General features: G+C 36.5%; 2 protein-coding genes across 5 annotated transcripts in view; both read left to right on the top strand.

Annotated features, from left to right (window-relative positions):
* Nucleotides 1–10,447, top strand: part of LOC136031804 (uncharacterized) — a 43,647-nt gene extending 33,200 nt beyond the window's left edge. For all 3 annotated transcript variants that reach the window (XM_065711607.1, XM_065711608.1, XM_065711610.1), the window contains exon 3: nucleotides 8,624–10,447. In XM_065711607.1, coding sequence (XP_065567679.1) covers nucleotides 8,771–9,607 — 837 coding nt within the window. In that variant the 5' untranslated portion in view covers nucleotides 8,624–8,770 and the 3' untranslated portion in view covers nucleotides 9,608–10,447. The remainder of the gene's footprint in view (nucleotides 1–8,623) is intronic.
* LOC136031803 (26S proteasome non-ATPase regulatory subunit 13-like) overlaps nucleotides 1–22,285 on the top strand; it is a 181,887-nt gene that overhangs the window by 96,308 nt on the left and 63,294 nt on the right. The gene's annotated exons all lie outside the window — the stretch shown is intronic.

Genomic DNA, 22,285 nt, shown 5'->3' with positions numbered 1-22,285 from the left:
ACAAGTTGATCTTCATCACTTTTAACTCTTAAAAGGGAGCCAGAACTTCCAATTCTAACCAAATGAGCCACCTCTAAAGTATAAACAATCATCCCTTCCATTAGAGCCTTTAATACCCCAAGGGTATATATTACAACCATCACCCCCAAGCTCTGGTAATTTTTATCAACCCCAAAAGCCTTGATATATGATGTTTGAACTGTTTTAAATAGACTGACTGTCTTAAAATTTCTATTCGATGGATCTCGGGAAAACACGACGTGTGTCGAGGGTGTTTGTGCTCTGATTACTTTGACTCTTAAAATGTCACTAGAACTTCTAATAACCAATCCAGTGAGTCCCCTCCAAAGCATATACGACCACCCATTCTATGCATACCTTATATGTCCCTTAGATATAGCTTACAACCCTTTCCCTGAGAGCTGGGTGGGGCTTTTATCCTCACAAATATAATTTCAGGACCGTTCAACTGAGATGAACAAAATTGCTCAATCCAAGTTTTGACTGCAGGTGTTTGGGCTTAATTATGGGTGTATGTGTGGGGGGAGGGAGGGTTGCGGCGTGTTATCCTGTGGCGTTGGGGGTGTTATCTTCAAAGAAATAGTTTCAAGACCATTCAACTACGATGAGCAATATTGATATCTCCAAATTTTAATTGGTGGTCTTTCGCGAAATGATACGCGTGGGTGGGTGGGGTTGGGCTTTTTACTCTCAAATCACTTTTGGCTATTGAAAAAGTTACTATAACTTCCAAATTTCAAATCAAATGAGCTACATTTTGTAAAAAGGGGTTTGTTGATGGGGGGGCTAATATTCCCCATCATTTAAGACTCTCACTCCTACGGTTTATACAACCATACCTTCCATAAAAACCTTAAATGCCCCCTGGGCATAGCTTACAACCCTTGCCCCAAGGATCTGGGGGTTTGTTTCAACCCCAAAAGCCTTGTTATTGGATCATTTTGAACAAAATGACTATCTTAAAATTTCTATCAGACGCACTTTAGGAAAATACGAGGTGAGGGGAGGTATCTGCCCTCCGATCACTACTTTTAAAATGGGCACTAGAACTTCTCAGTATCAATCCAATAATCCTCCTCCGAAGTTTATATGACCATCCTTTTTATAAAAGCCTTACATGCCCCCAAGGATTAAACTTCAACCCTTGCCCAAAGGGCAGTGGGGGAGAGAGGTTTTCATCCTCAAAGACACAATTTCTGGACTTTTAAACTACGCTAAACAAAACGGTTATCTAAGTTTTGACACAATGGATTTGGAATAAAATGAGGGTTGAGGGTGGTTGCACTCCTATCACTTTCGACTATTAAAACGCGCACTGGACCCTTCAATTTCCAATTGAATGAGTCCTTAACGAAGTTTCTACGTTAATTCCTTCGATACGAAGTGCCCTGGTCTAAAAAAAAAAAATAACAATAATAATACATTTTTACCAATATTGTTCTTTACTTAGGCACTATCTATGATTGATATGATCTCACTTATCATTTCCTGAAAGTTCCAAATTAATTTATTCAGTCATTTTGAGCTAAATTTTTTGATGCTCACTGGGCATTACTTAAAGTCCTTCCTCCAGGACTGTGATGGTTTGTATCAACCTTAAAAGCCTCGTTACATGAACTTTGGCCTAGTTAATCAAGATTGACATCAAAAAATTTCGCAAGATTCATTTGATGAAACGAAGGGTAGTTGGGGGGGGGGGGCTAGTGTACCTCTATCACTTTTGACTCATTAAAGGAACTATAACTTCAAATTACAACCAAATGAGCGACCTCTAAAGTTTAAATAGCCATCCCTGGCATCAGAACATTAAATGCCCCAGGGGCCTAACTTACAACCATCGCCCACAGGCTCTGGTTGTTTGTATAAACTCCAAAAGCCTTATTACATGATATTTCGACTATTTTGAATAAAAGGACTATCTAAAATTTATATTACATGTATCTCTGGAAAACACGACGTGTGTGGTAGCTGCGCTCTGATCACTTTGACTCTAAAAAGGGCACTAGAACTTACCAATCTAATTAGTCCCCTTCAGAGCATATACGACCACTCTTTCTACAAAGGCAATATATACCCTCGGGACATAACTTACAACCCCTTCTCTGAGAGCTGTGGGGGAGGGGGGTTGTCTTCGTCACAGACATAATTTCCGGACCCTTCATCTACAACAAAAAACATTATCTCTAAGTTTTGATTGGAGGCGTTTGGGAAAATGGGGGGTGTAGGGGAGTGGGTAGACACGAGGTGTGTGTGGGGAGGGGGAGGTATCCATCCTCTGGTCACTTTAAATCTCAAAAAGCGCACATATACTTCCGATTAGCAATCCAATGAGCCTCCTCCGAAGTTTAGATGATCACCCTTTCTATATGAAAATTAAATGTCCCCAGGGTATAGATTACAACTCTTGTCTTAAGGGCTCTGGAGGATTGTCATCCTCAAAGACAAAATTTTCTGATCTTTCATCTACGTTGAAACAAATGGCTATATCAAAATTTTGACTGAACGTGATTTGGGAAATGGTAGGTGTGGGAGATGGGTTAGTTGCCCCCCAATCAATTTCGACTATTAAAAAGGGCAATAGACCCTTTCAATTCCTAAAGAAATGAGCCTCTTTCGAAGTTTCTACGAAAACTTCTTCGTTGTCCTGAGGCTAAAGTATATATATATATATATATATATATATATATATATATATATATATATATATATATATATATATATATATATATATATATAAATTCTTAAATATATATATAAATTCTATATATATAAATTCAGAATTTAAATATTTAAATTCTGGTTAGTACGTCCCACATTAGAGCTTCCACAAGTACATGGGATTTTATAAATCCCACTTTGTTGCTCTACGGAAGTCCGATCCTTTCCAGAATTTAAAAAACTAGCTAAAGTATTACTACTTCTTAAAGCTACCTTTAAACCATTATTTTGTAAAATTCTTTTAAGTTTTTCACTCAAACCTGGAACATATGGTAGAGAACAAAAAATATATTTCTTTTATGTTGTTTCCAGAATATCGTCAGACATTCTAGAAATTTTTTCCTTCTTTTCGAAAAAGTCTGGTCAATTAACCAACCCGGATAATGGTTACTTATTAAAATCTCTTTTAACAACAATAATTCCTCCTCAATGAATTTTGGAGAACAAATTCTAAAAATGAGGTCAGTTAAGGACATGATTAAACCAATTTTTAATTGGCGAGTATGACCGGAGAAAAACGACAAAAATCTGTTATTGTTAGTAGGTTTTCTGTAAATCTTAAAATCCAGACTATTTTCATTTTTTAAAAGAAGGACATCTAGAAAAGGAAGTTTATTATCCTCTTCTAAATATATTGCAAATTTTAAATCTCCTCCCCAAAAATTAAGATGTTCTAAAAAACTTTTTAATTCCTCCACCCCATAATTCCATACTGAAATTATGTCATCCATATATCTCCCCCAAAATTTATGTTTTAAAAAGTATGAATCTAACGCTATTGTTTCAATATTTTCTACGAAACAATTTGCTAATAAAGGACTTAAAGGGGCCCCCATGGGTAAACCATTTACTTGTTCGAAAAAAAACCCTCTGAATTGAAAAAAATAGGAGAACATGTTGCACAACCTAACTAAATTCATATTTACACCGACTTCCATAACTTTTTCACCACTAATTAAGTCCAAATTTCTTAGTATCTTTCTCTCAAGAAGAATTGCTGCGGCTTTTACATTAATACTCGTATACATTGACACTATGTCGAAACTTGAAATTATAGAATTTGAAAAAATCTCAACTTCTTTTAGTTTTTTATAAGTTTTGACGAATTCTTAATGTAAGAAATTTGTGTAGACATGAGTGGTTTATACAATGACACTAGCCACTTACTCAGAGCACTTGTTGGTGACTCGCAACAATTGATCGTAATGGCAGATTTGGCTTATGTATCTTTGGAAGTCCATATAATTTGGGGCGAAAGAACCTTTTGGTAAGAATTTGTAAAAAAGTTGAGGTGTAATCTTCCCTTCTTCCTTCAAACTCTTTAACTCGTTCTTAAACTTCTTTGTGTATGATTCCGTCAGGTCAAAAGAAAGTTTTTTGTATGTTTTTTCATCTTTCAGTAAAGTGTTTAATTTTGAATCTGTTTTACTTTCGTCATGGAAAGGCAGTGTGGTCTTCGAAGTCCTTCGAAGAATGGTCTTCGAAAAGCACTTGTTGGTGACTCACAACAATGTTGGTGACTCAAAACCTGGAACATATGGTATGTTCCATATATATATGGATGACATAATTTCAGTATGGAACTATGGGGTGGAGGAATTAAAAAGTTTTTTAGAACATCTTAATATTTGGGGAGGGGATTTAAAATTTACAATAGAATTAGAAGAGGATAATAAACTTCTTACCCTTAGTTCACACTGCTGCGTCAATCCCGCCACGATTTTTTTTTTCTGTCGGAAGAGACGTACGACAGAATCGGATGGAGTGTTCACACTGAAACGCAGACTTTTGCGTCGCTGCGACAAGCTCTATTCCAAAGTTCCCACTGCTGCGTCAAATCGGACACGATTTTTCAAATCAGATTTTCAAACTGAAGCAATGAAAGCATTAAGCCAAATCCAGAAGAAGACTATTGCAGCGTATCTACTGAGTAAGCGAAGAAAGTAGGCAAGTTGTCGCTTTTAGGTTTACATAGGATATATAGCTAAAGTTGGGTCACCAGTTTTTTGGAGAATCCTGTATGACAGGGATGAATGAAGCTGGAAAATAGAAATATTTCAGCTCTAGACAGTGGAGTCCACAAGTTTTTTTGGGTAACCACTCTCTTGACAGGCCATTATTCTAATGGTTGATGGCCTATTCTTAAAATCTGGGTGAACTCTCTATGGACTGATGACCTAGTTTGGAATGTGGGTGATCAGTCTATAGAGTGATTGCCTATTCTCTAAATCCTCTCTATGGACTGATGCCCCAGGTTGGGTTATCAGCTCACAGAGAGGTCACCTAGTCCAGGCCATCAGTTCTTAGAGAGGTCACCTTAGATTTGTACAATTGAAGGATGGGCTATCAGTCCCTGGAATTATTACCTATCAAAAAAGTGGTCATCGGGAAAAACATGTGGACCCCCTTGGTTCTACAGACCCTAAGAAAGTATTAAGTTGATCACTGACACCTACTTGACCTTCTTATAGTTCAGTAGAATAGGTGACAGGACTTACAGTTTTCTAGACAGAGATATTCAAAGGTTTTCCTTCCAAAATATAATTATCCTAGACATTAATTATTTAATTTTCTATGGAGTTTCCCTGGGCAGACGAATCATCCAAAGAACCTGGTGCACAACTGTTGCTAGATGGATAAGTCAGTTTAACAAGCAAGAAAGAAAAAAAGTGCAGCTATGATCTTAATTTGCTAATATTACTTGCTGTATGCACTTAATACTGTACTTGCAATTTTCATAGTTTCTTGTTAATCTTTTTCTCAGTTCTTTTTTACCTTAATTTTTGTAATTTTCTTGTTTCTTTACCACTGCAATGGAATTCTATGAACCTGTTCTTGATCTTTGTAATATGCCTTTACTGCATTTTGGATATACCTGTCGGCTTCTCTTTGCTACTGTACAATAGCATCCTTATTCAGATCAGGTTGAATGTAGCTTTTTCTAAATGTTAGCAAGTCACTTATACCTTATGCTGTCTCTGCTGTTTTTACTTGGTTGGAAAAAAATCCAAAGAAAGTTCCCATTGAAAAGAGCCCAAAAGTCAGATTGAATTTGTCAAAGCTTCGAGGTTTCCCCCTTCAGTTTCTTTAAAGAAAAAGATTCATAATTGCAGCTTTGTTCATTTCAATCTTAAGAATGACCTACATTTGTGACAAGTCATTAAATGGTGGTGAAGGGATACTTTTATTTATTTCTCGAGTTGTTTTCTGCATGATTGTTTTTTTAATCTTTAAATTGATATACATTCCTTAGAAATTAATTAGTCATATCATAGTTCCATTTGCAAGTTTTGACCTAATTTGTAACCTGTGGTCTCAAACTTGCATATAAATTTATTGAAGCTAGGAAACATAGAACTCTTGTCTGTTTAAAGAAAATGGATGGACATAAAAAGGTTTTACTACGCTAAAGTCCTACGGCCATGGCAATAAAAACAAAACAATGAAGATCAACTTGAAAATACTTGACATTACATAAGTATAACAGTCACAAAGAAAAACCATCCACAAAATTTTACTTTTGTGCTCAGTTGCCAACCTGAGCAATGCTCAACATTTGTAGACCTTGCAAAACACTCACCCCCCATTACATTCACCAGCCATCTCTCATGACCCACACTCTTGTCTACACATCAACAATTCATTGGAAAGGAAGACCCCTGTACAGGCATTTCTTCCTTTGTACATATATTTAATGGGTTTAAAAGAAAGCTTCTATGGCTAAGTCAGTAGGCCAGTAAAGGACCAGGTGTTCCTTTAGCCAGGAAGTACAATAGGAAGCTAGGTGCCAGCCATTCTATGCTTTTGCATGCCCTTCCTGCTTACTATCCCCAGATTTCTCTAGGTACCCTTTTAAAGTTGGGCCAATTCTGGCTGAGCTTAGAGAGTCACATCACTGACCCCTGTCCCAAACCAAATAAACTGGTGATGCCAGAAATTCAACATGCGCCCCTTGGACTAAGGAATCTCAAACTAGAGTGCTAGCCACTTTAGGAAGGAACACAAATGTGACCAGAGAACAACAATTATTTGAAAAAAGTAAATATTGAAAAAAAGACTCAAATCATATTTTTCTGCCATTTTCACTGTTGTCCCATAAACAACGTTTATTTTATTTAGACAAATTAATTTTAAGACAGATATCAACAAAACTCCATCAGGGATTGTATTTACTTAAGACACAATCAGCAATATCAATGCTTAGTTTTGAGATATTCTAGTCTTGAAATAATAATAAAAAAAAAAAATTTATGTTCTATCTGTTTTCCACCAGCTCATTTGAGCAAAATTATTTGTGGCAGCAATATGCCCATGGATGGCTTAGAATCTCTCTAAAATGCTTTAAACAGAAGGAATTAAAAAAAAAACAATTATAATGATCAGCAAGAAGAATATTAACATAACTCCTTAGAAGAATTTAAAACTCTAGAAGAATTCAAATCAGGTTCTCAAGCTGAAGCAATGAGAGTGTTAAGCCAAACTCAGAAAATGCTATTGCACTTTATCTACTGAGTAAACGAAGAAAGCAGGCAAGCTGTTGCTTTTAGGATTACGTAGGATATATACCTAAAGCTGGGTCACCATTTTTTTTTAGAATCTTTTGCCAGGGATGAATGAAGCTGGAAAATAGAAATATTTGTTCTAGACAGTGGGGTCCACAAGTTTTTCTGGGTAACCACTCATTTAACAGGTCATTATTTTAGGGATTGGTGGCTCATTCTTGAAGTCTGGGTGATCTCTCTATAAAGTGTTGACCTAGTCTGGAATATGGGTAATCAGTCTATAGAGTGATGGCCTATTTTCTAAATCTGGGTAACATCTCTATGGACTGATGACCCTGTCTGGGTTATCAGTTCACAGAGAGGTCACCTAGAGCAGGCCATCAGCCCCTGGGATTATCACCTATCAAAAAAGTGGTCATCCAGAAAACCTTCTGGACCCCACTGGTTCTACAGACCTAAGAAAGTATTAACTTGATCAGTGACACCTCCCTTACCCTCTTCTAGTTCAATAGAATAGGTAACAGGACTTACAGTTTTCTAGACAGAGATATTCAAAGGTTTTCCTTCCAAAATCAGATTCTCCTAGACAGTAATTATTTACTCCTCTATGGGATTTCCCTGGGCAGAAGAATCATCCAAAGAGCCTGGTGCACAACTGTTGCAAAATGGATGTGTTAGTTTAACAAGCATGAGAGAAAAAAAGTGCAGCTATGATCTTATTAATTTGCTAATATTACTTGCTGTATGCACTTAGTACTGTACTTCCAATTTTCAAAGTTTCTTTTTAATCTTCTTCTCAGTTCTTTATCTTAATTTTTGCAATTTCTAGTTTCTTTACCACTCCAACGGTATTCTATGAACCTGTTCTTGTAGGTTCTTGTTCTTTGTAATGTGCCTTTACTGCAATTGGGATATACTTGTAGGCTTCTCTTTGATACTCTACAATAGCATCTTTATTTAGATCAGGTTGCATGTAGCTTTTTCTAAATGTATGCAAGTCTCTTAAGTCTTGAAAGTAAGTTACTGCTTTACATCCCGGTATTAACCACTAAACAAAGCTGGGATACAGGCTATGCTAAATGTATGAAAGTCTCTTAAGTCTTGAAAGTAAGTTACTGCTTTACATCCCGGTATCAATCACTAAACAAAGCTGGGTACAGGCTATACTACAAAAGGCTCATAATAACCTCATCTACAGAAAAACAACTAAGAAAAATAATGGATTTAAAAAAAATTGTAGTTTGCCCTTTGCTATTTTGCAACAATTATAAGTGTTTCCTGTTTCACTATGCTTGTCAAGGGCTTTAAAATGTTCACTATCAAAGACCTATTCCAGCTTTCTTTTAATAGAGACCTATGTTTATATTCTTTGTTTCTTATAGGGGCAGCTATATGGAAGTGCAAAACAAGCTACACGGAGGTGGTGGGTCAGACCACTCCTTAGAAAAAGAGAAACAGATGGTGTCTTCAGCAAATTGGCGCAGGATCTAGAAAAGGAAGATCCACAATGGTATTTCGAATACCTTAGAATGACTCCTACAAAATTCAAGGAACTCTTAGCAATTGTTAAAAGTAAGATTGAGAAGAAACATACCAATTGGAGGAGACCTATTACAGCAGCTACGAGACTTGCACTGACGATCAGGCATCTTGCTACAGGAGAGTCAAAGAGGTCTTTGTCCTACTATTTGATTGGCCGTTCGACAGTGACTCTTATAGTGGCAGAAACGACAGAGGCCATTTGGACTAGCATGAAAAGTCAATGTTTGAAGCCACCAACCCAATCCACGTTCCAGACAATCGCTGACAAGTTTCTGAGGCGGTGGAACTTTCCAAATTGCATAGGAGCAATTGATGGAAAATATATCAGGTTGAGATGCCCAGAAAACAGTGGCTCTACGTATTTCTGCCACAAGACATTCTTTAGTGTTGTACTGATGGCAGTTGTTGATGCTGACTATAAGTTTCAGTTTGTAGACGTTGGAGCAGAGGGTAGTGCTGGTGACTCAAGTATATTTGCCAGGTCATCGTTTGGGCGTGCCATTCTGAACGGAACAATTGAAACTCCTGAGCCTAAGCCCATCCCTAATGGGACCATCTTACCACAGGTTTTCGTAGCTGACGAGGCATTCCCCTTGAAAAAGAACATAATGAGACCATTTCCAGGTGGCTTGAGTGTAGCTGACAGACAGAAAAGGGTCTACAATTACCGTTTGTCTCGAGCTCGCTTGGTTGTAGAAAACACATTTGGAATCTTAGCTGCACGCTGGCGTATTTTTAACTCACCTATTGATTGCATACTTGAAACAGTTGATTCAATAGTCAAAGTTCAAAATACGTCATTTGATCTAATTTTTCATAATTAACCCCCCCCCCCAATAGAGCAGATCCGTTCCAATTATGTATATCACGTATCTAAGACTTCTGCTTATTTTCCCCAACAATTTTTACCCCAATCCCTCCAATCTAAGCGTTTTCCATGATTTTAGGTTCCCCCACCCCAAACTCCCCCCAATGTCACCAGATCCAGTCGGGATTTAAAATAAGAGCTTTGAGACACGCTATCCTTCTAAGTATCAAATTTCATTGAGATCTGATCACCCATTCGTAAGATAAAAGTACCTAACTCCTCCCCCCCCAATGTCACCAGATCCGGTCAGGATTTAAAATAACACCTCTGAGACACGATATCCTTCCAAACATCCAATTTCATTAAGATCTGATCAACCGTTAGTAAGTTAAAAATACTTCAATTTTTTCTATTTTTATGGCCCCAAGTGCCATAAAAAGGCAAAGAGGAGGGAGTTTTAAGAGTTGAAATAAAAAGGAGTTTCTTGCTTGGTATACCTCTTAAAAGTGTTGGCAGATTTATTAGAAAATGAAACCAGATATGCCTTGCATTGTGACACATTCAGTTATGATAAGAAGACTCTAGCTCAAGTAGGGCAAGGAAAAGTCGGATTTAAACATTGAAAAAGTTTAAATATTGATTTAGTTTATTCTAACTTATGGAGTTGTAACGTTGATCAAGAATTTGAGAAAATATGCCCAACATGACACATAATTCCAAGTTGTGAGATTGAATAGCTCAAATAGGGCAAGGGCAAGGGTGTTTAAAGAGTTAAAAAAGTTGAGTTTTTTGCTATGTTTAGAATAATTAACCAGTGGAGTGATGGCTTTGAATAAAATTTAGATTCTGTGATTTAGATCCCAGGTCAAAAAGGGAGAGGGAGATATGGTTTTAAGTTTTGTTTGATAGCATAGTAGTGAATGGAGTGCCAGATTTAAATGAAAGTTGAAACAAAGATGCCTGACACCATTAATAATATTAAACTCTGATATGAAGACCTTAAGTAAAATCAGGCAAACGCTGAGTCTTTCAGTGTGTTTGCATTACTTTTGAAAGGAGTATCAGATTTGAATGAAAGTTGGAAGAAATATTCATAGCAAAATGCCACTCCACTGGGTCCAGCTAGAATTTGCCACACTCGTTTAATCAGAAATAACTAAAACAATTTCTCCATGTTTATTATCATGGTAAGAAGTGTAAAGTAGGGCAGAATTTTCTACCTTCACATCATATTTACTAATTAACAAACTGCTGAATTTACTTACCCTAATTGGTAACTCAAAGTTTTACTGTGTTGGTCTAAATGAAATATGGTCACTCAGGAAGATCATGTGGTTGTACCATTTCCAGGGCTTCTTCTCCTTCACTGCTGCTGATCCACTCTTTGTCAGCATGTGAGAGCGTTTCTCTCTCATATATCCATCTCTTAGAGAACGCTACATTTTTTGACATTCTTGCACTGAAACAAATGATAAAGAATGTCAACTTTAGCAAAAGAAAACCAGCCATACTGCCAGGGGTAAGCTGGCATTTGTATCATCCATGACACTTATTATTTGAATTACTTACATCCTTGTTAAATATTGAAAAAGAAAAGAAGGAAGAAGAAAAGAAGAAATCAATTGATGAAAAATTTATATTATTGATTTCATTTATTTTCTGAGTGAAAGGAATTAAAGCTCTTGCTACTCCTTTTGTTTGAGAAGTATTATTTTGCCTTTTCATATAAATCTATTGTGTGGTTAGAGTTTCTGGAATTTCCCTTTCCTGAACCCAATGTTTCCTAACACTTCTAGCCCCCTCAGGGAAGGGGGCCAAGCATCTAATTGGTTATCAGAAGCTGATATTCCTATTGTTGTATCTCCAATATCCAATGATGATAGCCTGAATGAAACCATGATAACTGTCTCTGAGCCACCTATCTCTGAAACTGAAAACCTGCTAAATGAGGATTTTCAGACAGTAGGCAGAAAACAGAAACGAAAAAAACCTTCTATGAGTCCTCCTGAAATAATGGGACTCTCAAACCCAAATCCAGCTGTGGAGATAAAGGACAAATCCATTATCCTTTTTGCTCCAACAGTAAAAGATCAATCCTTCTCTATCAAAAATATTACTAACATTAGAATGAATCTTTTCAAAACTTTTAGATGCAACTTCACTGTGAATGTGAACAGAGATGGTTCACTAATGGTTATGTTTCTAGACAGAAAAGAAGCCTACAAAGCCCTTAGCCTAAATAAAATTGGCAATATCCCTGTTACACCTGAATGGTGGAAACCAACCCTGAAAAATTCTCAGAAAATAGTACTGTACAACATACCATTGGAACTGTCAAATGACGACTTGAAAGATGGCCTTATGAACAATAAGGGGGAAATGCTGGAGGTTCTGGATGTTCATCGTATGGGCAAACTAGATTCTAAGGGAACAAGAAGTAGTAAGAGTGTCCTCTTTATCTTACCTGCTAGTTCCCAATTTGACTCAGTATTCCTTTTTGGTCAGCAAAAAGCTCATAAAATATACCAAGAAAAACCTCTTCAATGCTCAAAATGTTTTAAGCTTGGTCACTCATCTAAGTATTGTTCTTCTTCTGTGCCAGGGTGCCCTAATTGCCTTGGTAATCACTCCTTGTCTACAGAAAGTAGATGCACTGAAGTGCCTAGATGTACAAACTGTGATGGTAGACATCAATCAACAGATCACAATTCATGTCCTAAATATGTTCAACGAGCTAAAGTTTTAAAGATTGCTCTTCAAGAAAATGTTCCTTTCCCAATAGCTGCAATGGAGCTGGCCAAGCGGTCAAAAGTACCATCAGGTCCAAGAGTTAATGAGGCCAAAGAAGGGAATTTAGCCCTTCCTCAAAAACCCTGGCTACAGGTCCACAAGAACCACCCAAATCAGGCACTCATACCTCCTACTGAGACTTCTTACCCTCCATTGGCTAAGGAGCATCCCAAGGTGGCTGAAGCTAGTCCATCCCTCAACAATCCTAAAACTAAGCCTAAATCTTGGTCTGAAAGAGTGGCAGCTTTTCCTAATATTTCTACTCAAGCCATAACTATGCAAGATAGAGTTGGACCTCATATTACTAATTTAATTAAATATGTTGCATCAGTGGACCTAATATTACAATCAAATATGGCTAAAGATAAAAAAGCCAGTATAACAAAAGAAATTGCAGAATACTACTTTTCCAATTCTATTTTCAATGAAATAGGAACAGAATTATCATCCATTCTCTCAAAATATCATGCAGGTCACCTATTCAACCCTTCCTATGTTAACTAAGCTACAGATCCTACAATGGAATTGCGTCTCTTTAAATTCAAATAAACTTGCTGATCTTATCCAATGTGCAAATGATAAGAGAATTGGAATTATTTGTCTACAAGAGACTAATCTTCATCAGTACAAGAAAATCAAAATGCCTGGGTACAAGTGCTACAGGAAGGATAGATCAACTAACAGAAAGGGAGGGGGTGTGGCAATTTTTGTTCATGATTCAATCCAACACTCCCCTCAACCCTTAACTATCTACAGGGATGAAATAGATGTTGTAGGCATATTAATTACCTTAGCTAATGGTAACCATCTTGCCATAAAATCCTTTTATAATCCATGTGGGAGTAAGGACATCCAAAGTATCTTGGAAACAGAATTATCAGGTAATAATACCTTTATTTTTGGTGATTTTAATGCCCACAGTCCTCTCTGGGAACAATCAGCAGGTAGCAACAAAGCAGGAAGAGGAATAGAGTACATATTGTCCAATTTTCCTGACACCTTGATTTTCACTCCATTTGACTTTCAGACCAGGTATAATATTTCTTCTAACTCTTTCTCAACTATAGATTTGCTTCTAGGTCCTTCTTCATATTATGATTTAGTTCAGATGGCAAAGGGGTCGTCTCTCCAATCTGATCATTGTGCAATTCTTACATCATTTCAAGATTTATGCTACACTCCCAAACCCTACGTCCCTACATTTATCAACTCCAAAGGTAATTGGTCCCTTTTTCGTGAGATATTAAATGAAGTAGATTTTTCCTTTGTTTCTCCTAATTAGGATGTTAATGCCATTGAGTCTAATTTGCGATCAATCCTGCTGGAGTCAGCTAAATCGGCAATTCCAATGACTAGGGTACGTTTTTACAATGGCTCCAAAAGACCCAAGAGTTGGTGGAATGATGAGTGTAGGGTTGCAGTTCTGGCAAAAAGAAAGGCTCGTAAAATGTTTCAAAAGCACCCATCTCAGTCAACAGCAATCTTTTATAAGCAGTCATGTGCTAAGGTGAAACTAATTTGTAGGAGAGCTAAACAGAGTACATGGCTGAATTTCAGCTCAAGTATCAGTTTTAGAACCCCAATTTCAAAGGTCCATAATTTCATTAGCCAACTAAATAGTGGAAAGCAGCCTAATGATGACCGTAGATATGATATCATTCAGGATGGATATCCAATGGTATCAGATAAAAAGAAGGCAGATCTGTTTACCAATGTTTTTAAAAACGATTGCTCAGATTTTCATCCCAGCCGACCTCCTTTTTGTAATCTCTCTCTTACCTGTTCTTATAAGGGTACTCTGATGAAACCTTTTTCCCAAGATGAATTTTGTGTAGCACTTAATTCTCTTAACATCAAGTCTTCCCCAGATTATGACGGTATTTATATGAAGTGGATTCTTGAGTCCCCGAAGGTGTTTCATACAGCCCTCTTAAGTCTTTATAATCTTATTTGGTCAAGTCAAAAGTTCCCAGACGCCTGGAAGATTGCTCAGGTATTCCCAGCTTTAAAACCTTCTTATTCATCTAATGATCTCAAGTCTTACCGTCCTATATCAGTATTACCTTCCTTTAGTAAAGTTCTGGAAAGGCTTGTCTTATCAAGAATTGAGTGGTTTTCTGAAGTCAACAATCTCTTTCCTAGTGAACAAACAGGTTTCAGAAAAGGACATAGCTCTTTAGATAACATTACCCGGCTAGAAATTGATGTTTGTAACTCTCTCAAAAAAAGACATGTCACAATGGCTGTTCTGTTTGACTGGTCGAATGCCTATGGAAATGTAGTCCACAATAAATTATTGGAAATCCTAATAAATCTTGACTTCCCGTATCCTTTTATAAGTTTTATAAAGTCTTTTCTAACTGATAGATATTTTTACGTTCAAGTAAATCAGTCTAGAAGTGAGCAATGCCCCATTACGAGAGGACTTCCTCAAGGTGCAATATTGAGTCCTCTTCTATTCAACTTGTATGTTTCTGAATTTCAAGTATCTCATGCATCATTTGGCCTTTATGCAGATGATTTGATCATTTGGAAGTCAGGAAGGGATATTAGCCTTCTTCAAAGCCTTATTCAACATGATATAAGTCTAGTCCAGAGATTATCTTTAGCATTTGGCTTCCCAATATCAATCAGTAAAACTAAAGCCATTATATTTACTAATGGTACTCTAGATCCTCCTAATCCTCTGACAATTTTCTCAAGGGAGATCCCATATTGCAATTCAGTAAAGTTACTTGGTTTATTAATGGATTCTAAAATGCAGTGGCATGAACATATTAATTCTTTGAAATCTCTGATTATTCAGAGACTTTGTATTCTAAAAAGACTTGCTGGAAGTAAGTGGGGATGTCACCCAAAGATTATTTTGGATTTTTACAAATTATATATTCGTTCAAATATAGAATATGGGATTCAAATATTTTCAGCTCGTCCCCCATCCTCATTCAAAATCCTTGAATCTTTACAAAATTCTGCTATTCGAATAGCTTTGGGTGTGCATAAGCATACTCCTCTGTCAAAGTTAAGAACACTGTCAGGATTGGTGTCCCTAAGTGAAAGAGCATCTAGTCTAAGGATAAAGTATTTCTCGCAAATCCAGGCTTATGGAGCCAAGCATGCTGTATATGCACATACCTTTGCTGAGAAGTCAGCCTGTCCCAATGCCCATTCATCATGGAATCAGTTTCAACTGGAGGTCCCAAACTGGAATCAACATTCGCTTCATGCATATCCCTTTACTGAGTCCCCCCCATGGGAAATGAGTCCTCCAAGCTGTCAAGTAGAACTTATCTATATTAGTAAAGATTTGATTCCTAATTATGAGATCCAGACTATTTTGGCTGAACACATCTCAAAGGCTTACCCCAACTATAGAAAAATATATACTGATGGATCCGTCCAGAGGGAAAGAGCTGGAGCAGGAGCATGTATCCCATCCCTGAATTTGAATATTTATTCTCCTCTCCCATTGGGATCTTCTATCCTGTCTGCTGAATTATGTGCCATCCGCCTGGCCTTGGATGCTCTTATAAATTATAACATTGAATCTGAAAATATACTCTGTCTCTCTGACTCTAAATCAGCATTACTACTGATCCAAAATATTAATAGAATTGCTAATGACAAAGATTTATATAATATTAGAAGACAGCTTCTTAATCTTAAGATCAAGGAAAATGAAGTTTATTTTCAACATGTTCCTAGTCATAAAGGTATAAAATATAATGATATGGCTGATTCTCTAGCAGCAAAGGCTTCCATGTTATCTCCTAGTCCTTCCTCTGACCTCAATTCACGAGATATTATCAGGCAAAGATCCAAAGTTAATCACAGTACATTAATGTTATCTCCATTTCATACAAGATTAAATACAGTGCTATATTACCGACTGAAATCAGGTACCCTACTTCTAAATAGCTTGTTATTTAATTGGAAGCTACATCATTCCCCTTTATGCCGAATCTGCTTTTCAACAGAGGAAACAATCCAGCATATTTTATTTGATTGCCAAGCTCAGAGTGAGGAGACTGTTGCTCTTAAGCGTTTCTGCTCCTTGGCTAAGATTCCAAATACTTATACAGCTATCCTGGATTCTAACCTGCCATGGGAAATTGATTGTAAGATATTTAAGTCAGCAATTGATACCTTAAAGAAGAGAAATATTGTTTAATAAGGATTAAAGCTTGAAGAAGTCAATTTTTAATGGGACGCGATTTATCCATAGTTTTTGATTGTGCAGAAGAGAGCGGGAATGAGTAGGAAGAGCCGTATTGGTACCGGCCGGCCTAGTGCCTTAAACTGCTGGGGACAGGTAGCTCAGGTACTCGCACTTCCCACAATCAATAACAGTGTATTATTGTTCATAATCGTATATATCCATTGTTTGCAGACTGGAGCAGAATAGCGCTTCCAGTAGCTAGTTTTTCTGAAGAAGAAGTCAAAGAGGTGAAAGGACTTGTTGTTAGTCCATATACCTCCCTACAATTTTTGGAACTGGAACTGGATATATTTAAATCTTACACTATAACAAACATTTTCCACTAGTTTTTGTGCTATAAGTGTTGTGTATGCAACTTTTTCCTTTCTGCTTTTCAGCAGTTTTCAAGACTTATGATGAAGCAGGAAAGTGTTTCCAGGAGTCTTACAAAAACCAGCCTCATGTACAAGGCACAAAAAGAGTATTTTGGGCTAATTTTGTGTACAGGGCAGATATTAGATAGAAAACAAGTAACATGGGTAGGCCTACTTATAGGATAGAAATTAGATAAGGGAAAAATGAGATATTCTTTACATCTACTATTTAGTTCCCTAGAATAGTAAGAAATAGAGCTAGGGCTCCTCTGAAGGAAACATATTAATACAAAAAAAAACTAGTGTCATAAAATTCCTTGCTTTATGCTCCTTCCAAATATCATAACAAATTTTCTAACAATATACCTCACCCCCTGATGGTTCCAGGTAAGTTTTGTATTTCCCTAAGAAATATACAACAAAAAGAACACAGTAAAATAGCAAGATTCTTATTTATGATATGCAACAAATTTTCTATTAATTAAATTATAAAATTTCCTTCATTTATTTAAATCCAATATCCAATAGCCTACATAAAAAAATAATAATATGCAATTCGATATAGGTCTAAAGGTTTTGATATGCCAAGAAACCCATTCACAAGAATAGAATTGATTTTTGTAGATTTGCTACTTAAGGTTTACTATAGGGCAGAAATCAGTTAGGAGGAAAATCATGTATATTATTAGATTATCTGTTCAGTTCTTTTTTCAAATAAAATAACCACTACCATTGCAATTAAACAACATACTATAGCATACCCTAGAATATGCTACTAACATTGCTGACTTTGTCAATTTGCTAGCTAAGATTTAATATAGGGCAGAAATCAGATAGGAGGAAAAACATGTATATTATCGCTTCATTTATTCTGTTCTCTTCTAAAATATAACAACAAATACCATTACAATTGAACAACAGCCCCCTCTAAATGGAGCTAAGTATAGCTCCACACTAGGCATATACAAGGATTAACTGTTCATTTTACCAAATTAAGGCAATGTAACAAAGAAAAAAAAACATACACAAAACCTATGCATTTAATCTCTGGTTAGATCTGGCAGTTAGGGCCAGGGGTGGATCTAGAAAAAAATCATGGGGGGGGGGCACTGGACCAAGTGCACCAATGTGATGGATATATCTTGCAATTGGAAAACCCTATGCCTAATGAAAAATATGTTAACACAGAAAATTGATAATTTGAGTAACACTTGGAGACCAACTAATCAAAATACATCTCTAGTGGAGTAGGTCAGGGTCCTGGTGCCAGAAGGCCATCAGCATTTGACATGGAGTAGGCCTATCTAAAGTTGGCAGTGGGGCCCACAACTTTCTTATGACAGCAATAGAGATCAAAGGTTGTCACTAGATTCAAGGGTTGAATTTTCTTTGACCATTAAATCTATAGCAAGACCTGGATGGCAGTCCCTTTACTGGTATAGCCAATAAAAGCAGGTTAGGCTAGGAGCCAAATAGAAATGGTGGCAATCAACTGATGGTTTGAGGTTTCAGGGGACATCACTCCAAGATCCAGGTAAAGTTACAAATCTACCAATATCTTGTCTGAAGATGATCTGGTAAAATTCTAGTTGATTGACTTCTTGTTATTTCAGAAATTGGTTAGGTTAGGAAAATGAAACTTTTAGGGATGAATCTACAGACTAAAGTATGTCCCAGAAAGGTGTTTTGAAGTACCATGCTCTACTCCTCCCTCTAGAGAATTCACTTTCCTAACCTAATCACTTTCTAAGATAGCAAAAGTTGTGTGAGATAAGCAAAAGTTTCTAAGATAGCAAAAGTTGTGAAGCTGAAAACAGTTTTGTTGTACTTCATTCAAGCAGAAGATCTATTTTATAAGATTTCACTTTTATAACATACATATTTTCGAAGGTCATCAAAGGTCAGGGCCCTCTAGAGGGAGAAGGAGTAGAGGTAGGTACTTCAAAATACCTTCCTGGGACATACTTTAGCCTGTAGACCTTTCCCTGAAAGTTTAATTTTCCTAACCTAACTCATTTCCAAGATAGCAAGAAGTCAAATCAACTAAAATTCTACCAAATGTTGTTTTGTCAAATTTTCAATAGGCATAGAACTGTCATGTAAGCAAATTTAAGGGCTCTCTAGAGGGAGAACGAGTAGAGGTGGGTACTTTAAAATACCTTCAGATATACATTAGCCTGAAGACCCATCCCTGAAAGTTTCATTTTCCTTACCTAACCCCTTTCTGAGATAGCAAGAAGTCACTCATCTAGAATCTTACCAGTGTTTTGTACAAGAAAAGTAAAAGATGACTCACCTTAGGGTTCCCCAATGATAATAGCCTACCAAGTATCTCTAGCTACCTATAATAGCAAGACTTGTTAAGGAAATAATTGTATCAATAACTAAGTGTTGATTATTGACTTACATGAATAAAGATAATGACTATACAAGAATTTAACTAAAAGGTGGTAAAATAAGGTCGTTCCCTTCTCTGACATCCAGGCAGGTGAAGCTTAAGACTGTGACCTCTTGAATTGTTAGCCAAAGAGGGGATGAAGATCTGGTTCAGGTGACCGGATTTGAAAATTTTGCGTGCCATGATCACATCTCCTCTATATCTTCGATAGGTGAGGGTTGGAAGTCTCAGGTCGGTTTCTTTTCCATTCGGGTGGTCCCCCTCTGGAATAGCCTATCCGAGTCTACCATCCAAGCTGAGACTCCCCACTCCTTCAAGGCTGGAGTCGACAGGGACTGGGAGAGGGCCGAGTGGAGGCTGGACTGGGAAGCTAAGCCAACATAATTACATCACTCACCACCAGCGAGAACTACAGGAGGATCTACCACCTTATCTCGCTGGCAAATGCGATTTAAGGTAATTTAAGGTAATATATGACAGATCTTATTGGTCTAAATATTCAAGACCTATAAACTCAACTCCTTTCTAATCTCAATTCTTTGTGTTTCTGATTCTTAGCAGCAGCTTGGCAATGGAAAATCTCAGTTCTATTGGCCTAATAGATATGGTCTAGATAGGTCTGGAGACATTTAAATTTTATTTTCTCTACAGTTAGATTTAGTGTATCAGGGGATATGCATTATGTTACAAATCTAGTGATCCCCCAATTTGCATGATCACTAGATTTTCAAAGGTCAAAGAAAATTCGATCCTTGAATCTAGTGAAGACCTTTGATCTTGATTGCCATCATAAGAAAGTCATGGACCCAACTTATTGTTAGGCATAGGCCTACCAAAGAGTATAGTAAATGCTAGATAAACCCTGTGTCTGAAGGCCATCCAAAATTCGGGTTTTGTTGTAGATTGCTAGTGACCCTTAGAAATTTGAACTAATTATAGCCTACAAAAAGTTAGTAGACATGCTTACCACTAACACCAACTTCCCCTGAGACCGTTTCCCAGGCCTTTAACACAAGGTGTTTTTTGGAGTGATCACTCATATTCTTTGAAACTAATATGGGCTGGCACCAAACAGCCATAATTAGTTTCTCAGTCACCTCCATTATTTTTTTTTTCTTTTTTAAATCAGAACAAGGCATGCGACTTGTCGCAAAAAGTTGAAATAATTGAACGCATGCGATTTGTCGTAGGAGTTAAAATTATGAACGCATTTTTCATTGCAGCAAAACGCATGGTTTTGCTTCGTATGTCGCATGATTTTTGTCATTATCATCAACATCGCACGATTTTGCGCGAAATCGCAGCAGTGTGAACTAAGGGAATCAGAAAACCTACTAACAATAACAGATTTTTGTCGTTTTTCTCCGGTCATGCTCACCAAGTAAAAATTGGTTTAATCATATCCTTAACTGACCGCATTTTTAGAATTTGTTTAAGAACCCGGAACCATTATCCGGGTTGGTTAATTGACCAGACTTTTTCGAAAAGAAGAAAAAATTTCTAGAATGTACTGTCGATATTCTGGAAACAACAGAAAAGAAAGATATTTTTTGTTCTCTACCATATGTTCCAGGTTTGAGTGAAAAACTTAAAAGAATTTTACAAAATAATGGTTTAAAGGTAGCTTTAAGAGGTAGTAATACTTTGGCTAGTTTTTTAAATTCTGGAAAGGATCGGACTTCCTTAGAGCAAGAAAGTGGGGTTTATAAAATCCCATGTACTTGTGGAAGATCTTATGTGGGACGTACTAACCAGAATTTGAAAACGAGATTGCTACAACAACATAATTCTATTTCATCGTCTTTAAAGCAAAATACCAAACCTGAAGATTTCACGTCAGCTTTCTCGGAACATATCTTTAATTTTCAAAATCATTTTATTTTGTTTGAAAATGTTTCTTTGATTTCTAGGGACCAAGGTTTAAAGCAAATTGTCAGGGAAATAATCAAAATTAAAAAAAATTATCTTCAAGAATAATTCCATAAACAGAGATACAGGTGAATTTGGATTAAACTCAATTTATGATAATTTACTGAGGTCAAATAAGGTAAATATCACCTCACCTAAGAGCTATGACCTCTGTCCACGTAATGTGTCAGATAATTCTAATGAACCGAAACCGAAAAGGTCAAAGAGATTAGCCTCCGCTGTTGCATTGAAAAACACAAGAGCAATAAACTATATGTAATTAGTTTATTAGGTATATATTTTGTTTATTTTTATTCATGTCTTTTAGTTTTACTGCTGATGATGAACACTATATATGTGTTCGAAGTATCCAGTTAAATAATTTTATGTCTATTCACTGTCAATAAAAAGGCATCATCCCTATTTTGAACTGTTTTACTTTCGTCATGGAAAGGCAGTGTTGTCTTCGAAGTTATCTACGTCGAGTATATGGGGATAATGTGACCAAGGAGGTGTCTAAATATATTAACACCCATAAGAGACACGCAAATGTTATAAATCAACAAGATTTTCTTCATCAATGTAAGAAGAAAAGGATTTTGCCACCTTCAATAAAATTCAATCTACATTTAGGCACTTTTAAAGGAAAAAAGTTCGAACGAGGTCTACAATTCAAGACTTTAAATCATCTGATTAAAGATAAAAGGAGAAAAAGAGCTTTATTAGTGAAAGATAAACTTTTCCTGGAAAATATCAAAAAAGGTGAGTGCAAGGGATTTTTGTTTGATTTAACAAACAGCAAGAAATAATTTCAATCATGACTTTCACCTTTCCAGAGAAAGATTACTTAAAAAGTTTTCAAAATTATCTGAAAATAAAGCCGTAATACCTCCGTCAACTCTTGGACCAGGTTTAATTAATTTTTCATCAAGGACCTTAACGTCACAAGAAAAGTCCGTATTAGAAAAAGGTCCAAAATTTTGTTTTAAAACTAATAAAGTCCCAGTAGAAGAAATTATCTCTTCA

Source organism: Artemia franciscana, chromosome 10, assembly GCF_032884065.1.
Source record: "Artemia franciscana chromosome 10, ASM3288406v1, whole genome shotgun sequence".
In the NCBI taxonomy this organism is placed as follows: Eukaryota; Metazoa; Arthropoda; class Branchiopoda; order Anostraca; family Artemiidae; genus Artemia; species Artemia franciscana.
The sequence above is the reverse complement of the archived record's forward strand: the minus strand, read 5'-3'. Positions and strand labels throughout refer to the sequence as shown.